General features: G+C 44.2%; 1 protein-coding gene across 1 annotated transcript in view; it reads left to right on the forward strand.

Moving 5' to 3' along the window:
- LOC126234885 (uncharacterized) overlaps positions 1-21486 on the forward strand; it is a 115603-nt gene that overhangs the window by 77326 nt on the left and 16791 nt on the right. Inside the window, exon 6 of the mRNA XM_049943624.1 lies at positions 1291-1478. Within this exon, the coding sequence (XP_049799581.1) occupies positions 1291-1478 (188 nt within the window). The remainder of the gene's footprint in view (positions 1-1290; positions 1479-21486) is intronic.

A 21486-nucleotide genomic window follows, 5' to 3' on the forward strand; every position in this document is an offset into this window, starting at 1 on the left:
CGAGAAAAAACGCTTGCAGTGATCCAAATGTCATATCAATAAATTGACTTCATTTAGGAATACTATGTTATTTTCTGATGATTCCAAGTTTAACTTGTTTGGTTCCGGCGGAAAGGGAAAAATGTGTCGCGAATCAAATACAGAGCTCCAATCACAAAATTTCGCGTCTATAGTAAAGCAAGAGGAAGGAAGCGTAATGATTTGCGGATTCATGGCAGGAGGGTAATACGGAAGGCCGTGCTGGATCCTAACGGCCTCGTATCACTAGCAGTCGAGATAACAGGCATCTTATCCGCATAGCTGTAATGGATCGTGCAGCCACGTCTCGATCCCTAAGTCAACAGATGGGGACGTTTGCAAGAACACAACCATCTGCACGAACAATTCGACGACGTTTGCAGCAGGATGGACTATCAGCTCGGAGACCATGGTTGCGGTTACCCTTGACGCTGCATCACAGACAGGAGCGCCTGCGATGGTACACTCAACGACGAACCTGGGTACAAGAATGGCAAAATGTCATTTTTTCGGATGAATCCAGGTTCTGTTTACAGCATCATGATGGTCGCATCCGTGTTTGGGGACATCGCGGTGAACGCACATTGGAAGCGTGTATTCGTCATCGCCATACTGACGTATCACCTGGCGTGATGGTATGGGGTGCCATTGGTTACACGTCTCGGTCACCTCTTGTTCGCATTGACGGCACTTTGAACAGTGGACTTTCCACTTCAGATGTGTTACGACCCGTGGCTCTACCCTTCATTCGATCCCTGCGAAACCATACCTTTCAGCACGATAATGCATGCATGTTGCAGGTCCTGTACGGGCCTTTTTGGATACAGAAAATGTTCGACTGCTGTCCCGGCCAGCACATTCTCCAGATCTCTCACCAATTGAAAACGTCTGGTCAATGGTGGCCGAGCAACTGGCTCGTCACAATACGCCAGTCACTACTCTTGATGAACTGTGGTATCGTGTTGAAGCTACATGGGCAGCTGTACCTGTACACGCCATCCAAGCTCTGCTTGACTCAATGCCCAGTCGTATCAAGGCCGTTACGGCCACAAATGGTTGTTCTGGGTACTGATTTCTCAGGATCTATATACCCAAATTGCGTGAAAATGTAATCACATGTCAGTTCTAGTATAATATATTGGTCCAATGAATACCAGTTTATCATCTGCATTTCCTCTTGGTGTAGCAATTTTAATGGCCAGTAGTGTATAATGGTAGGTATGCAAATACCTTTTGGTGCCGCTGTACGTCTGTTTATTTTGCGTGCTCTAGGGTATTTCGCCATCGGTAACTACATCGACGAGGAGGCGGCGAGCAGGTGGCTGCGACCGATGCGCGAGGACATCTACTGGGAGCGGAGCAACGTGGTGGTCCGCAAGGGCTGGCCGCACCTGCGACACCTGGACGCCCTCATCGACAGGCTGCTCGACTCGGGGCTTCTGCTCGCCTGGGAGGGGCAGGTAAGGTCCTTCTGCACGTAACTCATTAGACGCTCCATCTCTGAGTGTCGGAAGTCCTAGCCCATGGTAAACCTGAGTACCTTCTCATCCAGTATTGAATTTATAGGCTTTTAATTTGCAGTCAGTGCCGTATCCCTACGAACATGTTCCAAAAAGTCGTGCATAAGAAAAAGCTTTTTCCGGGACTCATATCTCGGGTTATGTTGGTGAGGTAGGGTCAATTGTTTTGGATAGCTCTTGAGCTACATACCATTTGTATATCCAACAGAATGATCGACGTACTGTCCCGGCCGCTGTGGCCGAGCGGTTCTAGGCGCTTAAGTCCGGAACCGCGCTGCTGTACGGTTGCAGGTTCGAATCCTGCCTCGGGCATGGATGTGTGTGATGTCCTTATGTTAGTTAGGCTTAAGAAGTTCTAAGTCTTGAGGACAGTCGGCCTCAAATGTTAAGTCCATAGCGCTTAGAGCCATTTCAACAATTTGAACGACTTACTGTAAATATCCTACAGTACAGGGTAAAAATCTGAATATTACACGCTTCCGCCACCTTAGGAAAATGAAGCAAATTGGTTGGTTCTTTTTTCCATTAAACGGCGTCTACGGTGCGCGTTAAGAGGCGTATGGAGACAGAATTTATTTTATGGGCGTCTCCTGAGGAAATCCGAAAGAAGCGTTTTTCACCAGTTTTTTGCAGTCAGCACCGATATCTAAATAACTAACTTTGAAATTTTAACTGTACACTCTCTAGGAATTTATGCAGACATATCACTGTTTGAAAAAATCGTTATCCGTCATCAACAAACACCCCAAAACACGGTTTTTATGCACCACATCTGAGCCGCGGATTCCATGACGGCTATGGGCAGGAAATGGCTCACATTCTTAAGATGTATTTCTAAGACACCGATTTCCAATCGCCTTGAACAGTTTCTTGGTACCTTTATCCATGTCCGAGAAAAACAGATTCAAAATTACCCTACCTGTCTACGCAAAATACGCACTAAAAATCCGATGTGAGGCTGAAACGTAGTATATAAAGTGACGTATCAAGGAGAAATATGCTGTAAAGTATGACTGTTATCATCAGGAGGGTTCTTGAGATCCCATGTTTCATTATTGTAGCGCACGAAAAATGTTTGTGTACCTTCAATCCGTTCAGAGGTGAAAAATGCTTTTGCCATATTTCCGTTTCACAGAAGTTATACATCAAAATTTTACTGGCCTATAATGCTATTTTCGTATGTGTGATATGACCTGCGGTAGCAGGAAAAACAAGGCCACCACAGAAAAAATATCGGACTGAAATGTCGTGTACCTACTGCCTCATTGTACTTTCCTCAGCACCTTTAAAATTGTTTCCAGAATCGTTGGCAAACGAAAATATCCGCGCTCTTTTATACTGAGAGAGAAGGAGGCACAGACAGTGGAGAAGAGAGGGAAAATTAATAAATACTGGAAGATAACAAACAGTGGTTATGGTCTAGAAAGAGCGAAGGAGACAATGACAGTGTGAGAGAAAGAGAGGCTCAAGCAGCGGTGGGACATAGGTCACAGTGACGGAAGAGTGTGAGGAAGTTAGAAAGAGTAAAAGAGACATTGTCAGTTTGAGAGGAATAAAGATAAGCAGGAACTTGACGTGGTTGCGAGCCAGTAATAATTACAGGGAGTCTACGACCGTGACAAAGAGGAAGCAAGAAATAGTGACAATGAGACGAGAAAGAAGCTGTGGAAACAATTGAATTAGGTAGTATCAGTAAGAGAGAGCAAGAGGGAGACTGTGACAGTGACACGAGACAATACTAGCAGAACGATGGAGACTATGGCTGTGTAAGAGGAGGCTGTGACGGGTAAGAAGACAAACAGATAATGACAACTGAGTTGGGCTATAAACGCGATTGAGAATGGGCAAGTTGGAGTGGATGGGTATGAACGATTTACAGCGATGGACTTGTGCGTGTGAGCTAGTTACATTTAGGGGAGACTGTGGATATGAGAGGTGTGCTGCATGTTAAAAAGTTGTTGGGAAAAATTTTATACAATGTAGAATGAGGCAACTGACCTCCACGTTTCAGAGTCTTTTAAACAGGAGCATATTCTCCTTTTTCTGTGCATTCAGGAACATTTTCCCGCTGATCCTGTTTTGTTTCCTTTTCAGTATATGTCATCATTCACCATATTCAACCTGACAATGTGGCTTCTAGACTACGAAACCGGTCGTTAAGCAAATTATTTACAAAAGCAGCCAAGCTGTTATTATTTAAGATATTGGTACAGGTTTGCAGATTCTACAAATTGCACCCACATGCACTGCGTGGCTCATTCCTTTAAAGAAGAATATGAAGTTACATTAATGTCTTCAGAGGTGTGTTATACATTTTCAGAGCCTAACTACTCTTGAAGGCAGCAAACGGATGTAACTTGATTTAATCACGACAGAAGGACAGGTAATTTAGAATTGGCTAGCCGTTCGAAGATCCATCTAGAACTTAGTGCAAACAATAGAGCAGACAGTTAGCTTACGTTTGGTTTCCCATACAAATATCTACCGCATGACATCAAAAAATTGTTATACCTCACTCGTTATGTGATAACTAACCAATTCTAAGTCAACAGTTCGCAGCTCGTGGTCTGACGGTCGCGTTCTCGCTTAACGAGCACGGGGTTCCGGGTTCGATTCCCTGCGGGCTCAGGGATTTTTCCCCTGCCTCGAGATGACTGGGTGTTTGTGTTGTCCTCATCATTTCATCATCATTCGTGGAAGTGGCGCGACTGGACTGAGCAGAGGTTGGGAAGTTGTACGGGCGCTGATAACCACGCAGTTGAGCACCCCACATACGAGATATCATTATCATCTAAGTCAACGAAATACAAGCTCCGTTGTCTTAATAGTAACAGATGTAAGTTCCTTTTTAATAGTGAATTTGGTTAACTCTATTAGTAGTAGCAATTTCGTCTGCTTCGGTATAAACAGAGAAAAACATGTCATGTCTTACTGTACTGGTCGTTTATTTTCCTACACTACAGTACTTTCCTCCACTATGTAACTTCCAGCCAGGCAGTACTTGTACTATCTACTAAGAAAATGCCCCTGTTACACTCAGTCTTGTCAAGTGCATCAAGTATACTTTCGTGATTTCTACTATGGCTAATCCTGACTTCTATCACTGTGGTATCCACTTCACTTTGAAGGATGTGTCTATTCAAGTGATTCATTAATCTGTTATTCGTAAATGATTGTATTATTTTGGAAAATTATATCAGCAGTTAAATGAGCCGCAAATTTTTTGTATCTTCTGCATTACCTTCCTGTGGTAGACGCACCACAACTCTCGGCTATTTTAAATCCTCTGGAAATTTCCCTGACGTGAATAACTAATTTATTATACCTTGTATTCTCTGTATGCAAGATTTCAGCGCATCTACACTCATGCACATAAATTATTAAGGATAATTGCAGAATGTGGTGACACACAACGTGGCACTACGCAAAACGCGCTAATAGCATAGGCACATAGGGAACACACACGACACAGATCTGTTACTCCACGGTATTGGTGATAAGATGAGAAAACTGTCCGGAAACACGTGTGCAACAAAACGCCATTGTTTCCTGCGCGTGTACCCCGACATTAATATGGGAAATGTTCACCATGCACACGTACACAGGCAGCACAACGGGTTGGCACACTTTGGATCAGGTGGTCGAGCAGCTGCTGGGGTATAGCCTCCCATTGTTGCACCAGTGCCTGTCGGAGCTCCTGAAGTGTCATAGGGGTTTGAAGACGTGCAGAGATACGTCGACCGAGAGCATCCCAGACGTGTTCGATTGGTTTTAGGTCCGGAGAACGGGCAGGCCACTCCATTCACCTGGTATCTTCTGTTTCAAGGTACTCCTGCACAATGGCAGCTCGGTGGAGCCGTGAATTATCATCTAGCAGGAGGAAGGTGGGACCCACTACACTTCTGAAAAGGTGGACATACTGGTGCAAAATGACGTCCCTATATACCTGCCCCTTTACAGTTCCTCTGCAAAGACATGAAGGGGTGTGCGTGCACCAATCATAATCCCACCCTACACAATCAAACTACGGCTTCCATACAGGTCCCTTTCAGGCACATTAAGGGGTTCGTATCTGGTTCCTGGCTCACGCCAGATGAAAACCCGGCGAGAACCACTGTTCAGACTATACCTGGACTCGTACGTGAACATAACCTGGGACCACTGTTCCTATGACCATGTACTGTTTTCTTGACACCAAGCTTACCGGGTCTCCTGTGACCAGGGGTCAGTGGAATGCACCTTGCAGGTCTCCGGGCCAATAAACCATGTCTCTTCAGTCGTCTGTAGACTGTGTGTCTGGAGACAACTTTTACAGTGGTTGCGGTGAGGTTCCGAGCAAGGCTACCTGCAGTACTCAGTGGCCGTCTGCGGGCACTGTGGTGTTGTACACTGTGGACGTCCCGTACTGTAGCGCCTGGACACGTTTCCTGTCTGTTGGAATTGTTGCCATAATCGTGAGATCACAATTTGTAGCTCACGGAGGGCCCGTGCTACGACCTGCTGTGTTTGACCAGCCTCCAGTTGCCCTAGTATTCTACCCCTCATAACGTCATCAATATGTGTTCTTTGACCCATTTTCAACACACAGTCTCCATTAGCACGTTTGAAAACGTCTGCACACTTACTCGCTGCACCGTTCTCTGACATGCACCAACACACCTCTGCGTATGTACACTGCAGCCAGTGCCACCGTGCGACGACTGCAGGTCAAATGCACCGCAATGGTCACACCCTGAGGTGATTTAAACCCGCAAACCACCCACCAGAGTGTTGTTTCACCATGTATCAGCATTATCCTTAATTTATGGGCATGAGTGTATTTGTACCTTATCTATTTCTATTGTTTTCGTGACCTCATGCTCTGTTGTTGGTAGCAACATAGTACTTAGCGCATTTTATTTACAGGAGTTACAGTTGTTTCTGGGAATTTTCGTTACAATTTCTCTACAATAATTAAAAATGTACGTTCACTTAGCTTGCTAAGTGATCTGTATTATTTGTACTTAATCCCCTTCCCTTACCAGTATGTTATTATGCTTTTATGTGTTTCCTGTTCAATGACATCCCCGACTGCTTTGCTTTTTTTTCTGTAGTGTGTATTGTTTTGTCATTAAATGCGATTTTACAGGAATTAGAGCTCGCCTATAAATCTTTTACTACCTATGCCACAGATTTAAGAACTCTGGCAATGAATTCCTAAATTGCGATTCCAATGTATGCCGGTGGTAGAGTCGTGTTTACAACCGTAAACATGATAATAAAATTTAGTGAGTTTAGTGTACTTTTCGAACGCGATATAATTTTGTTAAGGTAAGTGTGAAAGCCAGTTCAAACAGGGTAAACGGATATATTTATGGATCCCGTGCTTAATTAGCAGAAGTGGTGGAACACTTGAGCAAAAGCTTGAAGTTGCACGAAACATTTCTTATCATATAATTGTATTAAGAGGAAATTTCAATTTAACAGCTACAGACGTGGAGACTAATGTGATTATCGCGTAATAAGGCAGGAAATCTTGTGAAATTGCTCTGAATTCCTTATGCGAAAATTACCTTGAGCAGTTAATCAGAGAACCGCTATAGTTTTGACAGATGAGAAAGACCCACCATGGTTCGAAAGCCGCATCAAAAAGATCCTCCGGAAATACAGAGAGCTTCACTGCAAACAAAAAGTGAACGAAGCCAAATGACCGTACGGAGAGCCATGCGCGAATCTTTCAGCGATATCTAAATAAAACTCACCTGATCTGACAGAAAAACGTAAGAACTCTTGATGTTATATAAGAAAAACGGATCAAATCTCTCTGTATCCTTAATGACATCGAAACTGGGTATATCACAGAGAAGTCAGAAATTCTAGACTCTCTTTTTCCAAAACCGGTTCACTGAGGAAGATCGTACAGCGGTTCTCTTCTAAATCGTACACCATTTTCGAAATGACACATATCGAAATAAATAACCACTGAATAGAAAGTAAACTTAAATTTCTCAACAGAGTAAAGGTTACTGAACATGTCGTTATATCTACACCGTGTACCGTCGGTCTTCCGAGGAGCAGTGCTTTGGAAAAAAGCTCAGGTCATTCTCCTTTCGAAGGAGGTTCGTCTAACAAATGCAAAAACAACAAACCTTTATCACTGACGTCAGTATGTTATAGAATTTTTGAACATTCACTATTACATTTCTGATGACATACTATCTCCTCTGTATGAATTGACAACGATTTAGGAAACAATGATAGTGTGAAATCTAGTTCTCTCTGTCAATCCACGAGACACAGAATGCAGTAGACAACGGTCCCCGGATTGATGCTGTGTTATTAGCTTTCCAGAAAGCATATGATTGCACGCTGTCATCTAAAACAAAATACAGACCAGCTACGTGATTTAAATAACGATTTCATAGGAAACAACACAGCATCTCATTCTTCACGGGGAGAAAACTTCAGACATGAATTAATCTCGTGTATACGAGAAGCGAGCATTACAGGACAACCGATTTTCCTAATAATTAAGTATACATGACCTATTGGATAACCTCGGAAATTTGTGAAGCTTTCGCGGATGATACTGTTATACAAAAAGAAGTCACAACACTGGAAAATTATAGCGATATGAAGGCTAACACTTGTTTCAAGAATCATAAAAGAAGGTTGTATACATGGAAGAATCATGGAGATACTAGAAGGTATCAGACAGAAACCAGATGGCAGTTATAAGAGTCGAGGGGCATGAAAGGGAAGCAGTGGTTGGGAAAGGAGTGAGACAGGGTTGTAGCCTCTCCCCGATGTTATTCAATCTGTATATTGAGCAAGCAGTAAAGGAAACAAAAGAAAAATTCGGAGTAGGTATTAAAATTCATGGAGAAGAAGTAAAAACTTTGAGGTTCGCCGATGACATTGTAATTCTGTCAGAGACAACAAAGGACTTGGAAGAGCAGTTGAACGGAATGGACAGTGTCTTGAAAGGAGGATATAAGGTGAACATCAACAAAAGCAAAACGAGGATAATGGAATGTAGTCAAATTAAATCGGGTGATGCTGAGGGGATTAGATTAGGAAATGAGACACTTAAAGTAGTAAAGGAGTTTTGCTATTTAGGGAGTAAAATAACTGATGATGGTCGAAGTAGAGAGGATATAAAATGTAGACTGGCAATGGTAATGAAATCGTTTCTGAAGAAGAAAAATTTGCTAACATCTAGTATAGATTTAAGTGTCAGGAAGTCGTTTGTGAAAGTATTTGTATGGAGTGTAGCCATGTATGGAAGTGAAACATGGACGATAACCAGTTTGGACAAGAAGAGAATAGAAGCTTTCGAAATGTGGTGCTACAGAAGAATGCTGAAGATAAGGTGGGTAGATCACGTAACTAATGAGGAGGTATTGAATAGGATTGGGGAGAAGAGAAGTTTGTGGCACAACTTGACTAGAAGAAGGGATCGGTTGGTAGGACATGTTTTGAGGCATCAAGGGATCACAAATTTAGCATTGGAGGGCAGCGTGGAGGGTAAAAATCGTAGAGGGAGACCTAGAGATCAATACACTAAGCAGATTCAGAAGGATGTAGGTTGCAGTAGGTACTGGGAGATGAAGAAGCTTTCACAGGATAGAGTAGCATGGAGAGCTGCATCAAACCAGTCTCAGGACTGAAGACCACAACAACAACATCAGACAGATTATATAATGGTAAGACAGAGATTTAGGTACCAGGTTTTAAATTGTAAGACATTTCCAGGGGCAGATGTGGACTCTGACCACAATCTATGGGTTATGAATTGTAGATTAAACTGAAGAAATTGCAGAAAGGTGGGAATTTAAGGAGCCGGCCGCGGTGGCCGTGCGGTTCTGGCGCTGCAGTCCGGAACCGCGGGACTGCTACGGTCGCAGGTTCGAATCCTGCCTCGGGCATGGGTGTGTGTGATGTCCTTAGGTTAGTTAGGTTTAAGTAGTTCTAAGTTCTAGGGGACTTATGACCTAAGATGTTGAGCCCCATAGCGCTCAGAGCCATTTGAACCATTTTTTGGGAATTTAAGGAGATGGGACCAGGATAAACTGAAAGAACCAGAGGTTGTAAAGAGTTTCAGGGAGAGCATAAGGGAACAATTGACAGGAATGGGGAAAAAATACAGTAGAAGAAGAATGGGTAGCTCTGAGGGATGAAGTGGTAAAGGCAGCAGAGGATCAAGTAGGTAAAGAGACGAGGGCTAGTAGAAATCCTCGAGTAACAGAAAAAAATATTGAATTTAATTGATAAATAATGTCGTGTGACGAGGGCCTCCCGTCGGGTAGACCACTCGCCTGGTGCAAGTCTTTCGATTTGACGCCACTTCGGCGACTTGCGCGTCGATGGGGGTGAAATGATGATGATTAGGACAACACAACACCCATTCCCTGAGCGGAGAAAATATCCGACCCAGCCGGGAATCGAACCCGGGCCCTTTGGAGCTGATCACTTTTTTTTTTTATAATCCCCGACCGAGCCGGGAATCGAACCCGGGACCGCAGGACGACAATCTGTCACGCTGACTACTTTTTTTTTCCATGTCAGGCTTACCACCTTTGCTGACGTACATTTTGTTGTACTATCGCATAAATAGTGTCTACAATGTCCATATGTTGACAAGTAGTGCCTAATTAGAAAATTAATGAATTACGGAAATGAATAAAACTCAAAATGCCCAAATGAAAGGCATGAGGACATTGCGGATAGTACAAATGCAAAAGAAACATGCTCCTGTAGCAGTGAAATGAAATTAGTGTCGGGGGCGACACCTGCTCACGACCCGACGTTCGATAGAGCAAAAGAGCCATCTATCGACTCGTTCTCCAGACGTTGGTGTAAGACTGGGTCGTCTTCTCGAAATTAACTAAGGGTCCGTAAGTGTGATCGATGTCTATTTCGGCTTCTTCGTCTATCTCATCTCTCACCCGTCACACCCCATCTGGCCGGCGGGTCGGTAAATGTAAGCCGCAAGTAATTAGCGAAGTCTTGCCCATATTTCTTATGCTGTTGCAGCTTCGTGTGTCCATCCAGGAGAAAATGCCAAAAATCAATTTTGTCCTTTTCCGATTCGTTATACACGTAGCCCACCACCATTCCCCGTACCCATGTCACCGCATTGGTTTTTTGGACCGGAAAATAAAATTCTTGGGGGAAAAAAAGTGTGTCTGATGAAATTGTGTGAGGAGCGGAGCGTAACAAGAACGCCAATATCTGTTGTGCCAAGTTCCACACTGGAGCCGTCCCACTATATGCTAAACGATGTTCATCAGTGTCCACTGTTGCGCAGCCTAAACATAGTGGAGTGTCTGCCAAATGAATCGCGTGCCGCCGTTGATTCGTTGCGAACTTCCTATTTACCACCACATACCATGTTGAGCGTACCGACGTTGGGAACGCGCCATATCTGTCGCCAATTCTTGTCTGGGTACTTCTTTTCCAGGGTATTCCTGGGGCACCGGCGCAGTAAGAGTTGGTATACATGTCGCGTCATCGATAGTCGTGTTGTTGGGAAGGAATCTCTGACATAGCTATGCTCCAAAAAAAAAAAAAAAAAAAAAAAAAAAAAAAAAAAACCAAAGACTTGAAATGTGACAGCTTCGGTGAAATATGGCCCACATTGACTGGGGGCAGCATTGAAGTGGGCGCTAGTACATCGGCCAACGCACCCGAGATATTGCGAAATTGACCGCGCCACTGTCGGAAAATCGTACTGACGAATAACGCCCGTGCCTTTGCATATACGTTCACTAGACCAAGTCCACCCTCTCCAGGTGGTACCGTAAGCGTTGTGTATTGGATCTTAAACGGGTGTCCCACACTGACGTAGGTTCCGAAAGTTGCTTGTATCCGTGATGCCATTGTGCGCGTTAAAGGCAGGACATGCGCTACGTGAGTGAGTCTCGGTGCTAGGTATACGTTAACATAGGTCACCCTCTGAATCATATCCAACGCTCTTACTTTCTGTAACAGCACCATTGTCCGCATCAGCTTCAATATGCGTCGGTAGTTATCCGCTGCTGTCCGCTGCACATCCGTGTGGAACGTAATACCTAGGCATTTTATGGTCTTAACTAGCATGACGCATCCTGCCGCCATCCCGTATCGCTGTATCCATGCCAACGCCGTACGCACTTCTTCGCCTGTCCGTGCCACCAGCATCACATCGTCAGCATAAGCGCGGCAATGAAAGGTCAGTTGTGGCAACAGCACTCCCTCCAGCCGTCTTCGGAGACCATATAGACAGGGTTCCAAAGCTATTGCATACAAAAATATCGAGAGGGGGCAACCTTGACGAACTGACCTTGAAATAACAATGTAGTCAGTGCCCCGCCCATTCACCGAGACCTTTGATCGCACGCCGTGTAACAGTCGCATGATCACTAGAATGAAGGCCAGTGGGATTCCCAATCTGCCTATCACCGCATGCAAAAAGTTATGATCCACTCTGTCGAATGCATGATCGAAGTCAATAGCGACGAGTGCCCCACGCACTCGGCATGCCGCTGCTAATGCGATGATATCTCGGTAGTCACCGAGCGCCGTATGTACGTTACTCTTACCGCGGAGGCAAGTTTGATCGATGAGGAGTCTATCAGAAATTGAAGACCGCAGGCGAGCCCCAAGGACACGAGCGAAAATCTTATAATCGCAGTTCAAGAGAGTGAGTGGTCTATAATCTCCTGGCCTTCTGCCACCGCGTGGTTCGGGTATTGGGATGATGATACCCTCTGTGAATTCGGCAGGTATCTCAGTCTGCGGTAACAGGAGTTCGGTGTACATCTGAATCCAGGTCCGTCCCATGAGGTATGCAAAGGCGCGGTAAGATTCAATTGGGAAGCCGTCCTGTCCTGGGGACTTGTTCGGAGCCCCCCTGGTAATTGCATCCGTCAGCTCGTCCTCTGTTATCGCTGTGATGAAAGTCTCTGCATCCAGTGGTGGTCCTCTATCTGGCATTTCCGAGATGACATCATGTAGTGTCTCGTGGTTCACTTGTGCTGGTCCATATAACTGGCGGAAATAGTAAACACATGCGCAATATCACGCTGGTGCACGACTTGCTGGCCAGTTTCAGAGATTAGTTCCCTGATCAATGTCCTGCGTCGTCGTTGGCGTTCACGTACTACGTGGTGCATGGAGGGGGTTTCCGCAGCAACTGTGTCCGCCAATCTTGCCCGAACCAATAAACCTTCCATTCTTAGTCTCGTCAGCTGTAATAACTTGGCTTTTATCCTGCGCATGGCCGTGTGCCTTTCCGGCGATGGTTGTTGGGTCATCAGCTCCCTCAGGGCTGTAAAATAAAAATCAGCCGTCGTGCGGTTCCACTGCGATTTGTCCCACCCGTATCGTATCAACGTTCTCCGTAACGCTGGTTTGGCGCATTTAATCCACCGCTGGAGAACCGAGGTGTATGCTCGTTGGCGGCGAACGCAGGTCTCCCAGGCCGCCTCTATCGTCCGGCGACATTCAGTGTCACGTAAAAGTGCACAATTCATTTTCCAGTGACCCTTACTCCGCCATATCTTCTGACGCGTTAGTGAAATCGTACAGACGTACGCCATATGATCCGTAAAAGCCGCTGGCCAGATTTCGGCATCCAGTATCGCCGCCCGTAGAGCTCGTGTCACATACACTCTATCAAGTCTACTCGCCGAGTGTCCCGTTACAAACGTATAACCCGGTCTGTCGCCATTCTGCAGTTCCCAGGTATCCAGGAGCGCCATTTCGGTAATCAACGCACGCAGTTCCATGCATGGCACATAATGAGGTACTTGGTTCTTTTTGTCGACGACACAATTAAAGTCGCCGCCCACTATATAGTTATCATAGCGTCCAGCGAACAACGGTGCTATCTCTTCGGTGTAAAAGGTCGCCCTTTCTCTTCGTTTTGTGGAGCCAGATGACGCGTATAAATTGATGAAACGAACTCCGTCGACAGTGATCGCTATGCCACGTGCCGAAGGGAGATACATGACGTCCTCCAGTCCTATTCCTTCCCTGGTGAGAATCGCCACACCGCATCCACTTTCATCGTGCACTGAATAATATGCCTCGTAGCCGTTGAACTCTGGCGGCGATGTGAAACGCACTTCTTGTAGGAATACAATATCCACGTCCGCAGCGCGTAACATATCTTTCAGCATTTGAATTTTAAGTGGTGTCCGAATGCCATTAATGTTTATCGTGGCAATGCGGTACGCCTGGCGTGTGTTCATCAGTTGTAGGGCGGTGTCATTAAGCGTCTATCTGCACCCCCGGCGCTCCTTACCACACTAAGTTGTTCAACATTTCCCGATCCTTCCCGGCCTCTGGCCAGTACTATCCTCAATCGTCGCGTTCGCAGTTTCATTCTGTTCCTGCTGGTCCATTTCTTGCGCCCAGTACCCCAGCATATTTCCGGAACTGGTCGTAGGGTGGGAGGCAACGTCTTCACCGCTCTGATGTTGGACAGTTGTCATCTCCACTTCGGCCTTCCGGTCACCAGAAGGAGGGTTCAAGTTATCGTCTCTGTGTAATTCCTGTATCGTCATCTCGGTATCTGTTGAATCCACTGGTCTCAGGTCGATACTGTCGTTGTCGTCCACTGTCCCCTCGGGACTATGGCTATCGTCAGCAGAAGTCAGCCGACGCTTCTTTCTTCTCTTCGGCGAACGCTATTTCCGTTGCCTTGCTTCCGCATCGGCTGTTTGGGTTGCGTATCCTCCGTCTTGGTCCTGGCCTATCACGCTCTCGGTGGAAGCACTGGCAGCCACCACGGATGAGCCTGGAGCGGCCGTCAGCTGCATCTCTTGTGTGGTGTCCTGTGTCTGCTGTGGTGGAACCGGTGGTCGGAGTTCCAGTCCGTTGGTGTCCATGTTCTCTATAGGGGGCAGCTGCTGGTGCCCATCGGAAATCTCCCTCACATCGCGTCTCAGGGCTTCCACAAAGGTCAACGGTAAGACAGTCATCTGTTGTGGCGCCCGAACGTCATCCCGTGGAGTTTGCACTAAACGTCGCTGGAGGCATTCCGAGCGGACGTGACCTTCTTTTCCGCACCCCGAGCACGTGCGAGGTTGCCCATCATAGATTATAATTGCTCGACAACCTCCTATGTACAAATAAGAGGGGACGTGCTTTCGCAGTTCTATCCGTATTTGTCTCACCCCATTTAAAACGGGGTACGTGGTAAAACTCGTCCATATTTCGGCTACATGGGATAGAACTGTACCGTATGGTCGAAAGGCGTCGGTAACAAGTTCAGACGGGACCTCAAACGGAAGTTCGAAGACTCGTATAGTGCGGATCCCCATTCCCGCGTGATCGACTGTAACTGCACCAACATTCCCGTCGGCATGACAGAAACGATACCCGTTCGGTGATCGTTGTAGAAGTCTTTCGCAAGCCACCTCGTCAACAAGCTTGACATAGACGACGCTAGAAACGATCGATAAATTGATTCCCACGATTTCCTGTGGATCGATTTTTACCTCTTCTTTTAAGAAACGTTCAATCTCGTGTGCCTTTGGTCGTGTGTAGTCGTTCGCAAAACTGAACTTCAAAGTCGTTTTTCTGTACGAGTGTGCCATCTCGTTCTACACTCACAACACCGCACACGCGAAGCCGCTCCGGCGTAAACAAACAGGCGCTCGCACCACAGCGCGGCCGGCAGGCAACACGGTCCGCACTGTGTCACTGCCGAAGGCAGACTGCGATCACTCAGCTATCGGGGGCGTACAATTTAATTGATGAAAGGAGAAAATATAAAAATACAGTAAATGAAGCAGGCGAAAAGGAATACAAACGTCTCACAAATGAGATCGACAGGAAGTGCAAAATGGCTAAGCAGGGATGGCTAGAGGACAAATGTAACGATGTAGAGGCTTATCTCACTAGGGGTAAGGTAGATACTGCCCACAGGAAAATTAAAGACACCTTTGGAGAAAAGAGAGCCACTTGTATGAATATCAAGAGCTCATTTGGAAACCCAATTCTAAGCAAAGAAGGGAAAGCAGAAAGGTGGAAGTATATAGAGGGTCTATACAAGGGCGATGTACTTGAGGACAATATTATGGAAGTGGAAGAGGATGTAGATGAAGATGAAATGGGAGATACGATACTGCGTGAAGAGTTTGACAGAGCACTGAAAGACCTGAGTCGAAACAAGGCCTCAGGAGTAGACAACATACCATTAGAACTACTGACGGCCAACCATGGAGAAGAAATAAAAACTTTCAGGTTCGCCAATGACACTGTAATTTTGTCAGAGACAGCAAAGGACTTGTAAGAGTAGTTGAACGGAATGGACAGTGTCTTGAAATGAGGATATAAGATGAACATCAACAAAAGCAAAACGAGGATAATGGAATGTAGTCGAATTAAGTCGGGTGATGCTGAGGGAATCAGTTTTGGAAATAAGACACTTAAAGTAGTAAAGGTGTTTTACTATTTAAGGAGCAAAATAACTGATGATGGTCGAAGTAGAGAGAATATAAAATGTAGTCTGGCAATGGCAAGGAAAGCGTTTCTGTTTGTTAACATAGAGTGTAAATATAAGTGTCAGGAAGTCGTTTCTGAAAGTATTTGTATGGAGTGTAGCCATGTATGGAAGTGAAACATGGACGATAAATAGTTTGGACAAGAAGAGAATAGAAGCTTTCGAAATGTGGTGTTGCAGAAGAATGCTGAAGATTAGATGGGTAGATCACATAACTAATGAAGAGGTATTGAATAGAACTGGGGAGAAGAGAAGTTTGTGGCAGAACTTGACAAGAAGAAGGGACCGGTGGGTAGGACATGTTCTGAGGCATCAAGGGATCACAAATTTAGCATTGGAGGGCAGATTCAGAAGGATGTAGGTTGCAGGAAGTACTGGGTGATGAAGAAGCTTGCACACGATGGAGTACCATGGAGAGCTGCATCAAACCAGTCTCAGGACTGAAGACCACAACAACAACAACTATGAAGGATGACCGGTAGAGGATCGAAGCTTGGTGCAAAAATTATGAAACGTATCAGTGAACAGCGTAAATGCTGAATTTGTGCACAACACGTTTCGAACAGGTTCCTACAGTGAGGGGCTTTGAGAATGAATGAGTGCTCACGCCGTCTCTTATTAATGTGGCGTCTCTAATACCACCCGGTGGTATGAGGCTTTAGGATCGATTTTACGCATTAATATATGCAAACGTAATATGTCTGATTTGTAAATCGTGTAGTATGATTATATTTTTGTAAATATTATTTATTAAAAGGCAACATCTGTAATTACATATGTTGCTAGATAGAGGAAAATCTTTGTTTCATATAAAGTCATTGAATGAAGTTAATTGCACATGCTTGTCAGGCTATTTTACTTCAACAGCTTATTGGAGACTTTGAAAGAAGTTTCTGGAGCGAACAACGCACAGAACTGCCGCAAAGATGCGTTACGACATTTGAAGGTGGAGATCCACTGCTGTAATAAACGTAAGGTATGAGCTGTATGATTGTGGTTTGGTTGAAGAGTGAATGGTTTAATGAAGGCAACCTAGACCACACATCACGATTATAATCACCAGTGCTCAGATATTTAATTATGAAGACGTTAATTTGATGTTTGTTGGTGTGTAACATCGTTGTACGTTTTGAGACTTCTGAGTTGTGCGGCGACTTAATGCCAGTTTTGGTCTGTAAAGTCAATACAGTTCTGATCTCTCCAGAACTTTATTTTATAAACTGTGATAAATTTTATTTTTAGAAAGGAATGTTTGCTGTATTTTTCGTCCTCACTAATTTAGAACTTCTTCAGTTAACCAAGAAAAACTCCGTTTTGTCATTTCTTTGCCTCTAAGGTAAAAATTGTTTAGTGTACTTTTCAAAACTGACGCAGTTTGTTGCGACTATGTAAAAGGAAGTACGATCAGCTATGACTGAAGGAGAAGTTGCTGGAAAAAGGAGGTATTATTATTGCTTTTGAGGCATAATTACTTTCAACTCACTGATATAACGAATCTGGATGTAGTTAATATTGTCAGAAACGATCTAAAAAGTAAGATCAACTAACTGTTCACTTCTACTGGTTTGCTATCAAAGTAATATTTGTTTGTCGAAAGTCCGAGACAGAGCTACTTTATTCATGAGACCCTAATGCAAAATGTTACCCTCGCTCCTACGAATTATGGTATGAATTCGTACACAGAACAAGTGGATTAGCAAGAACAGTGGTTTACAATTCCCTTTAGTTCCATGTGAGTTCAGTATCAGATCATTATGCTTTTAATAATTCCTGCACTGTGACGCACTGCGTCAGGTTTGTTCTATCCATAAGTATCAATTTTTTGTGAGGAAACTTAAAATATTGTTCTTTTGCCTTGAGAGCACGAGTTATGGTAGTATGTTTGAAGAATACTTTCCGTTAAGGATACCTGCATGTAAATTAATCTAGTTAAGTCAGTGCTTAATAGGTGCTATTAATGTTACACAATGGAAATAACTATTTATACCAGTGACTATTCGTAAACTAAATTATATAAATAATTAAATTAGTGTGTGGTTGAGTAATGCCATCTCTATTGATAGTTCAGTGTCTCAGGCCTACACAGGTCGTGTTTTCGTATGAATATCGTAAAATTGTGGAAACACCATTTAATTATTTGTATTTTATTATTTTATTGAAGAGAAAGTACGGTAGGCTATTATAATTGGCAATTAACCTTCTACCTAAATAAATGTAACGCATTGGCAAAATTAGCTAGAAAGACCAAGTATTTTATTATTAGGCGATTGCAGAACAAATAATGGAAGCAGTCATGGCTGTTAAACATCTAACAGTAATATAGAGCACTTGCCCGTGAAAGGCAAATGTCCCGAGTTCGAGTCTCGGTCCGACACACAGATTTAATCTGCCAGGAAGTTTCATATCAGCGAAAACTCCGCTGCAAAGTGAAAATTTCATTCAGCAATATGTCTCGGCTGGGAACCTACTCGCACCTGCCACCGCCACAACAGATCCGTCAGGCGGGTTCCGAACCGAGCAGGGGCCAGCCTGTCGGCCGCCAAGCAGAGGCCAGATCGCACCAGCAGCCGCCTGGAGGCATTAGATACGCCGCTAGAGATCGCAAAGTATGCGGACTAATTTAATGCGCATAGACATGTGATTGAAAATTGTGCGCATAGTATTCTGCCGCAAGCAGCCCATTTAAAGTCACGCACAGACCACAAGCCAGTCTTCGTCGAGAGAAACCTGTCTTCTGCAGTCAGGGGATTACTACGGTACATGCTGGAAGACGTGTCGCAGTCCACCGCCGCTACACAGCCGAGTCGTCTTCACAGGACAACGACCACACTCCAGACCATTACCAATCGACGTGTGACCTAAGACACCGAATCGGCAGTCTGGATCTATAAATTATACGATGGTTGACTGTGGCTGCACCAAACTCTAAAGGACATCATTTTAACTGTGGACACTGTCACCGATTGATCTCTAGCTCCAGGAAGTACGAGCCATCCGCCCGACTAGTTAATGGGGGTATTAAATGTTCTATTGGAATTGCCTTTCTGCCAAAAGTTATTATGTTATCTGGGAATTTAGTCAGGAAATTACTTTTTCTTGTTGAATTTCGGCCATCTGCCAATTTTTGTTTCTTATTTCTACGTTCACCCTTGGTCATCACCACTAGAAAGGTACTTGTATCTATTGACACGAAATAATCTTTGTTTCTTTACGTCCTGAGAAGCGTTCTTGTATGCTGATTGAGGATATAGCAAATAGTACGCAAGACGATTGTATAAAACAAATCGTAGGTAAGTCAGATGCCACACAGATTCTTTAGAAGAATTCACAGATAGCGTAATCCACCCACAAAGGAATTAGCTTCCAAGGAGTTTCTTCGACAATTATTTGAATAGTGCTCACCTGTCTGGCATCGATACCTGATAATTTTGACAGAGGAAACAGACAAGTCCAAAAAAGGAGCAGCTCTTTTTGTTGCAGGTTCATTTAGCAAGCGCGAAAGTGAGACGAAGGTGCATAGTGCCGGAGCCAGTTCCAGTGGTAAACGCTACAAGACAGGTGTTGTGGGTCGACGTGTAATTTGCGGTTAAAATTCCGAGAGTGTGCGCTCTTAGAAGAAGGAATCTACTTAGTGCTCCCATCTACGTTTACTTCACAATGGGACAATGAACGTAAAAGCAGATTCAAGCACACTCGGAGGCTTACCAACACTGCTTCTTCCTACCGACCATTTCCGACCGCATCAGGAAAGTGGGTGGGTCACAATGGTGCACAAAGCACCATCCGCCAGCCACCATGAAGTGGCTCGTTAGACTGATGTTCCAATTATTTTCATTTTTATTCTTATTTGATCTTTTTAAGTCTCGATTTATATATTACTTATAGTCATTTAAGCAGCCAACTATCAAATATTTCAGAAGCTCAGAGGGTATAGTATTGATTCCTTCTGAACTTTTTCGAATTCATAACTCAAATGCTTTGGCAAATTTCCGCAGTAAGGCTATCATCTATTTCCCCTTCAGTTTCAGCCTTCTTTTCTTTCACATTAATTGATAGCTAACCTCTGTCGTGTAGGACTCCTATGTGGAGTTATCATGAGAATACTCCTTATTTTGTGTTTAACAGAAGTTTTACAATCGTACTTCACAGATGTCATTACATGATCCTTCTCAAAAGATAAGTTTAACGTACATGAATACCGAGTAGAGTTTGTTTTCAGTTTTACGTTTCTTTAGTCCAGGGTGATTTAGCCAGTTTTCATGATAACTTCATTCTTTCATCTTTTTGGAGAATGCACCTGTGGTCTAGGGGTACTGTCTTTGACTAGTAGTCGAAATCCCTTCAGTCCGGGGTGCGAGCCACGCCATCAACAAAGGCAGCTTAAGATTTCCGGCTTAAGAAGTCACCATCACTCAGCCACCAACCTTGTCAAAACGGGCGGAGGAGCAGACATAGGTTCAGGGTAGTCTCTTACCCTTGGGGTGGGAGACTGCCCATAATGTCGCAAGAATCAGCAAAGATTAATGGCATGAGGATGCAAAAGGCAATGGGAACCATCCCATCCGAATCTCCTGGAGGGGAACACCAAGGAAGAGGCGACCATGAGAAAAGATGGAATAACCAACGAAAAGATAACGTTACGCTTGGTCGGCGAGAGGAATGTCATAAGCTTGAACGTGGTGGGTAAGCTAGAAAATCTGAAAAATGCAAACGCTCAATCACAGCAAACCAACACCGACAACGATAGCTCAGGTACATATGCCGACGTCAACTGGAATGCGATCGTAGGGGAAGGAGTGCCACAAAGCACTGCAGGAAAATATGGGCTTGATAGTAGGAATGAGAGGGGAGACAGACTAACTGAGTTCAGCAGTAAATTTGAGATAGTAATAGAGACTGCTCTATTCAGTAATCAAAAGAGGAGGAGCTATACTTGGAAAAGGCCGTGAGACTCGGTAAGATTTCACTTAGATTACATCATGGTCAAGCAGAGATTCCGAAATGAGATACTGGATTGTAAGGCCTACCCAGGAGCAGATATAGACGCAGATAACAATTTAGTAGTGATGAAGAGCACATTGATGTTTAAGAGATTAGAATCAATATGCAAATAAGTGGATACGGAAATACAAACAAATGAAAAGAGGTACTTGAAGGTCTTTGAGACTATTAAAGAGACTGTGACAAGAAATAGTTCAGTAGGCAGTTCAGATGAAGAGAAATGGGCGTCTCTAGAAAGGGTAATCATGGAAGTTGGAAAGAAAAACCTAAGTACGAAGAATATAACTGAGAAATTGAAAAAGGTATGATTGTCGGAAGAACTAGCTCAGCATACAGAAAAGTAAAAACAGTAAAAAAAATTAATAGTAAAGGTGGTAATATTAAGAGAGCAATGGAATTCCACTTTTAAATACATAGAAGAGAGTGAATAGGTAGAAAGAGTACACTAAAGGTCTCTATGAGGGAGAAGACTTG

The sequence above is a fragment of the Schistocerca nitens genome, chromosome 2 (assembly GCF_023898315.1).
Source record: "Schistocerca nitens isolate TAMUIC-IGC-003100 chromosome 2, iqSchNite1.1, whole genome shotgun sequence".
NCBI lineage: Eukaryota > Metazoa > Arthropoda > Insecta > Orthoptera > Acrididae > Schistocerca > Schistocerca nitens.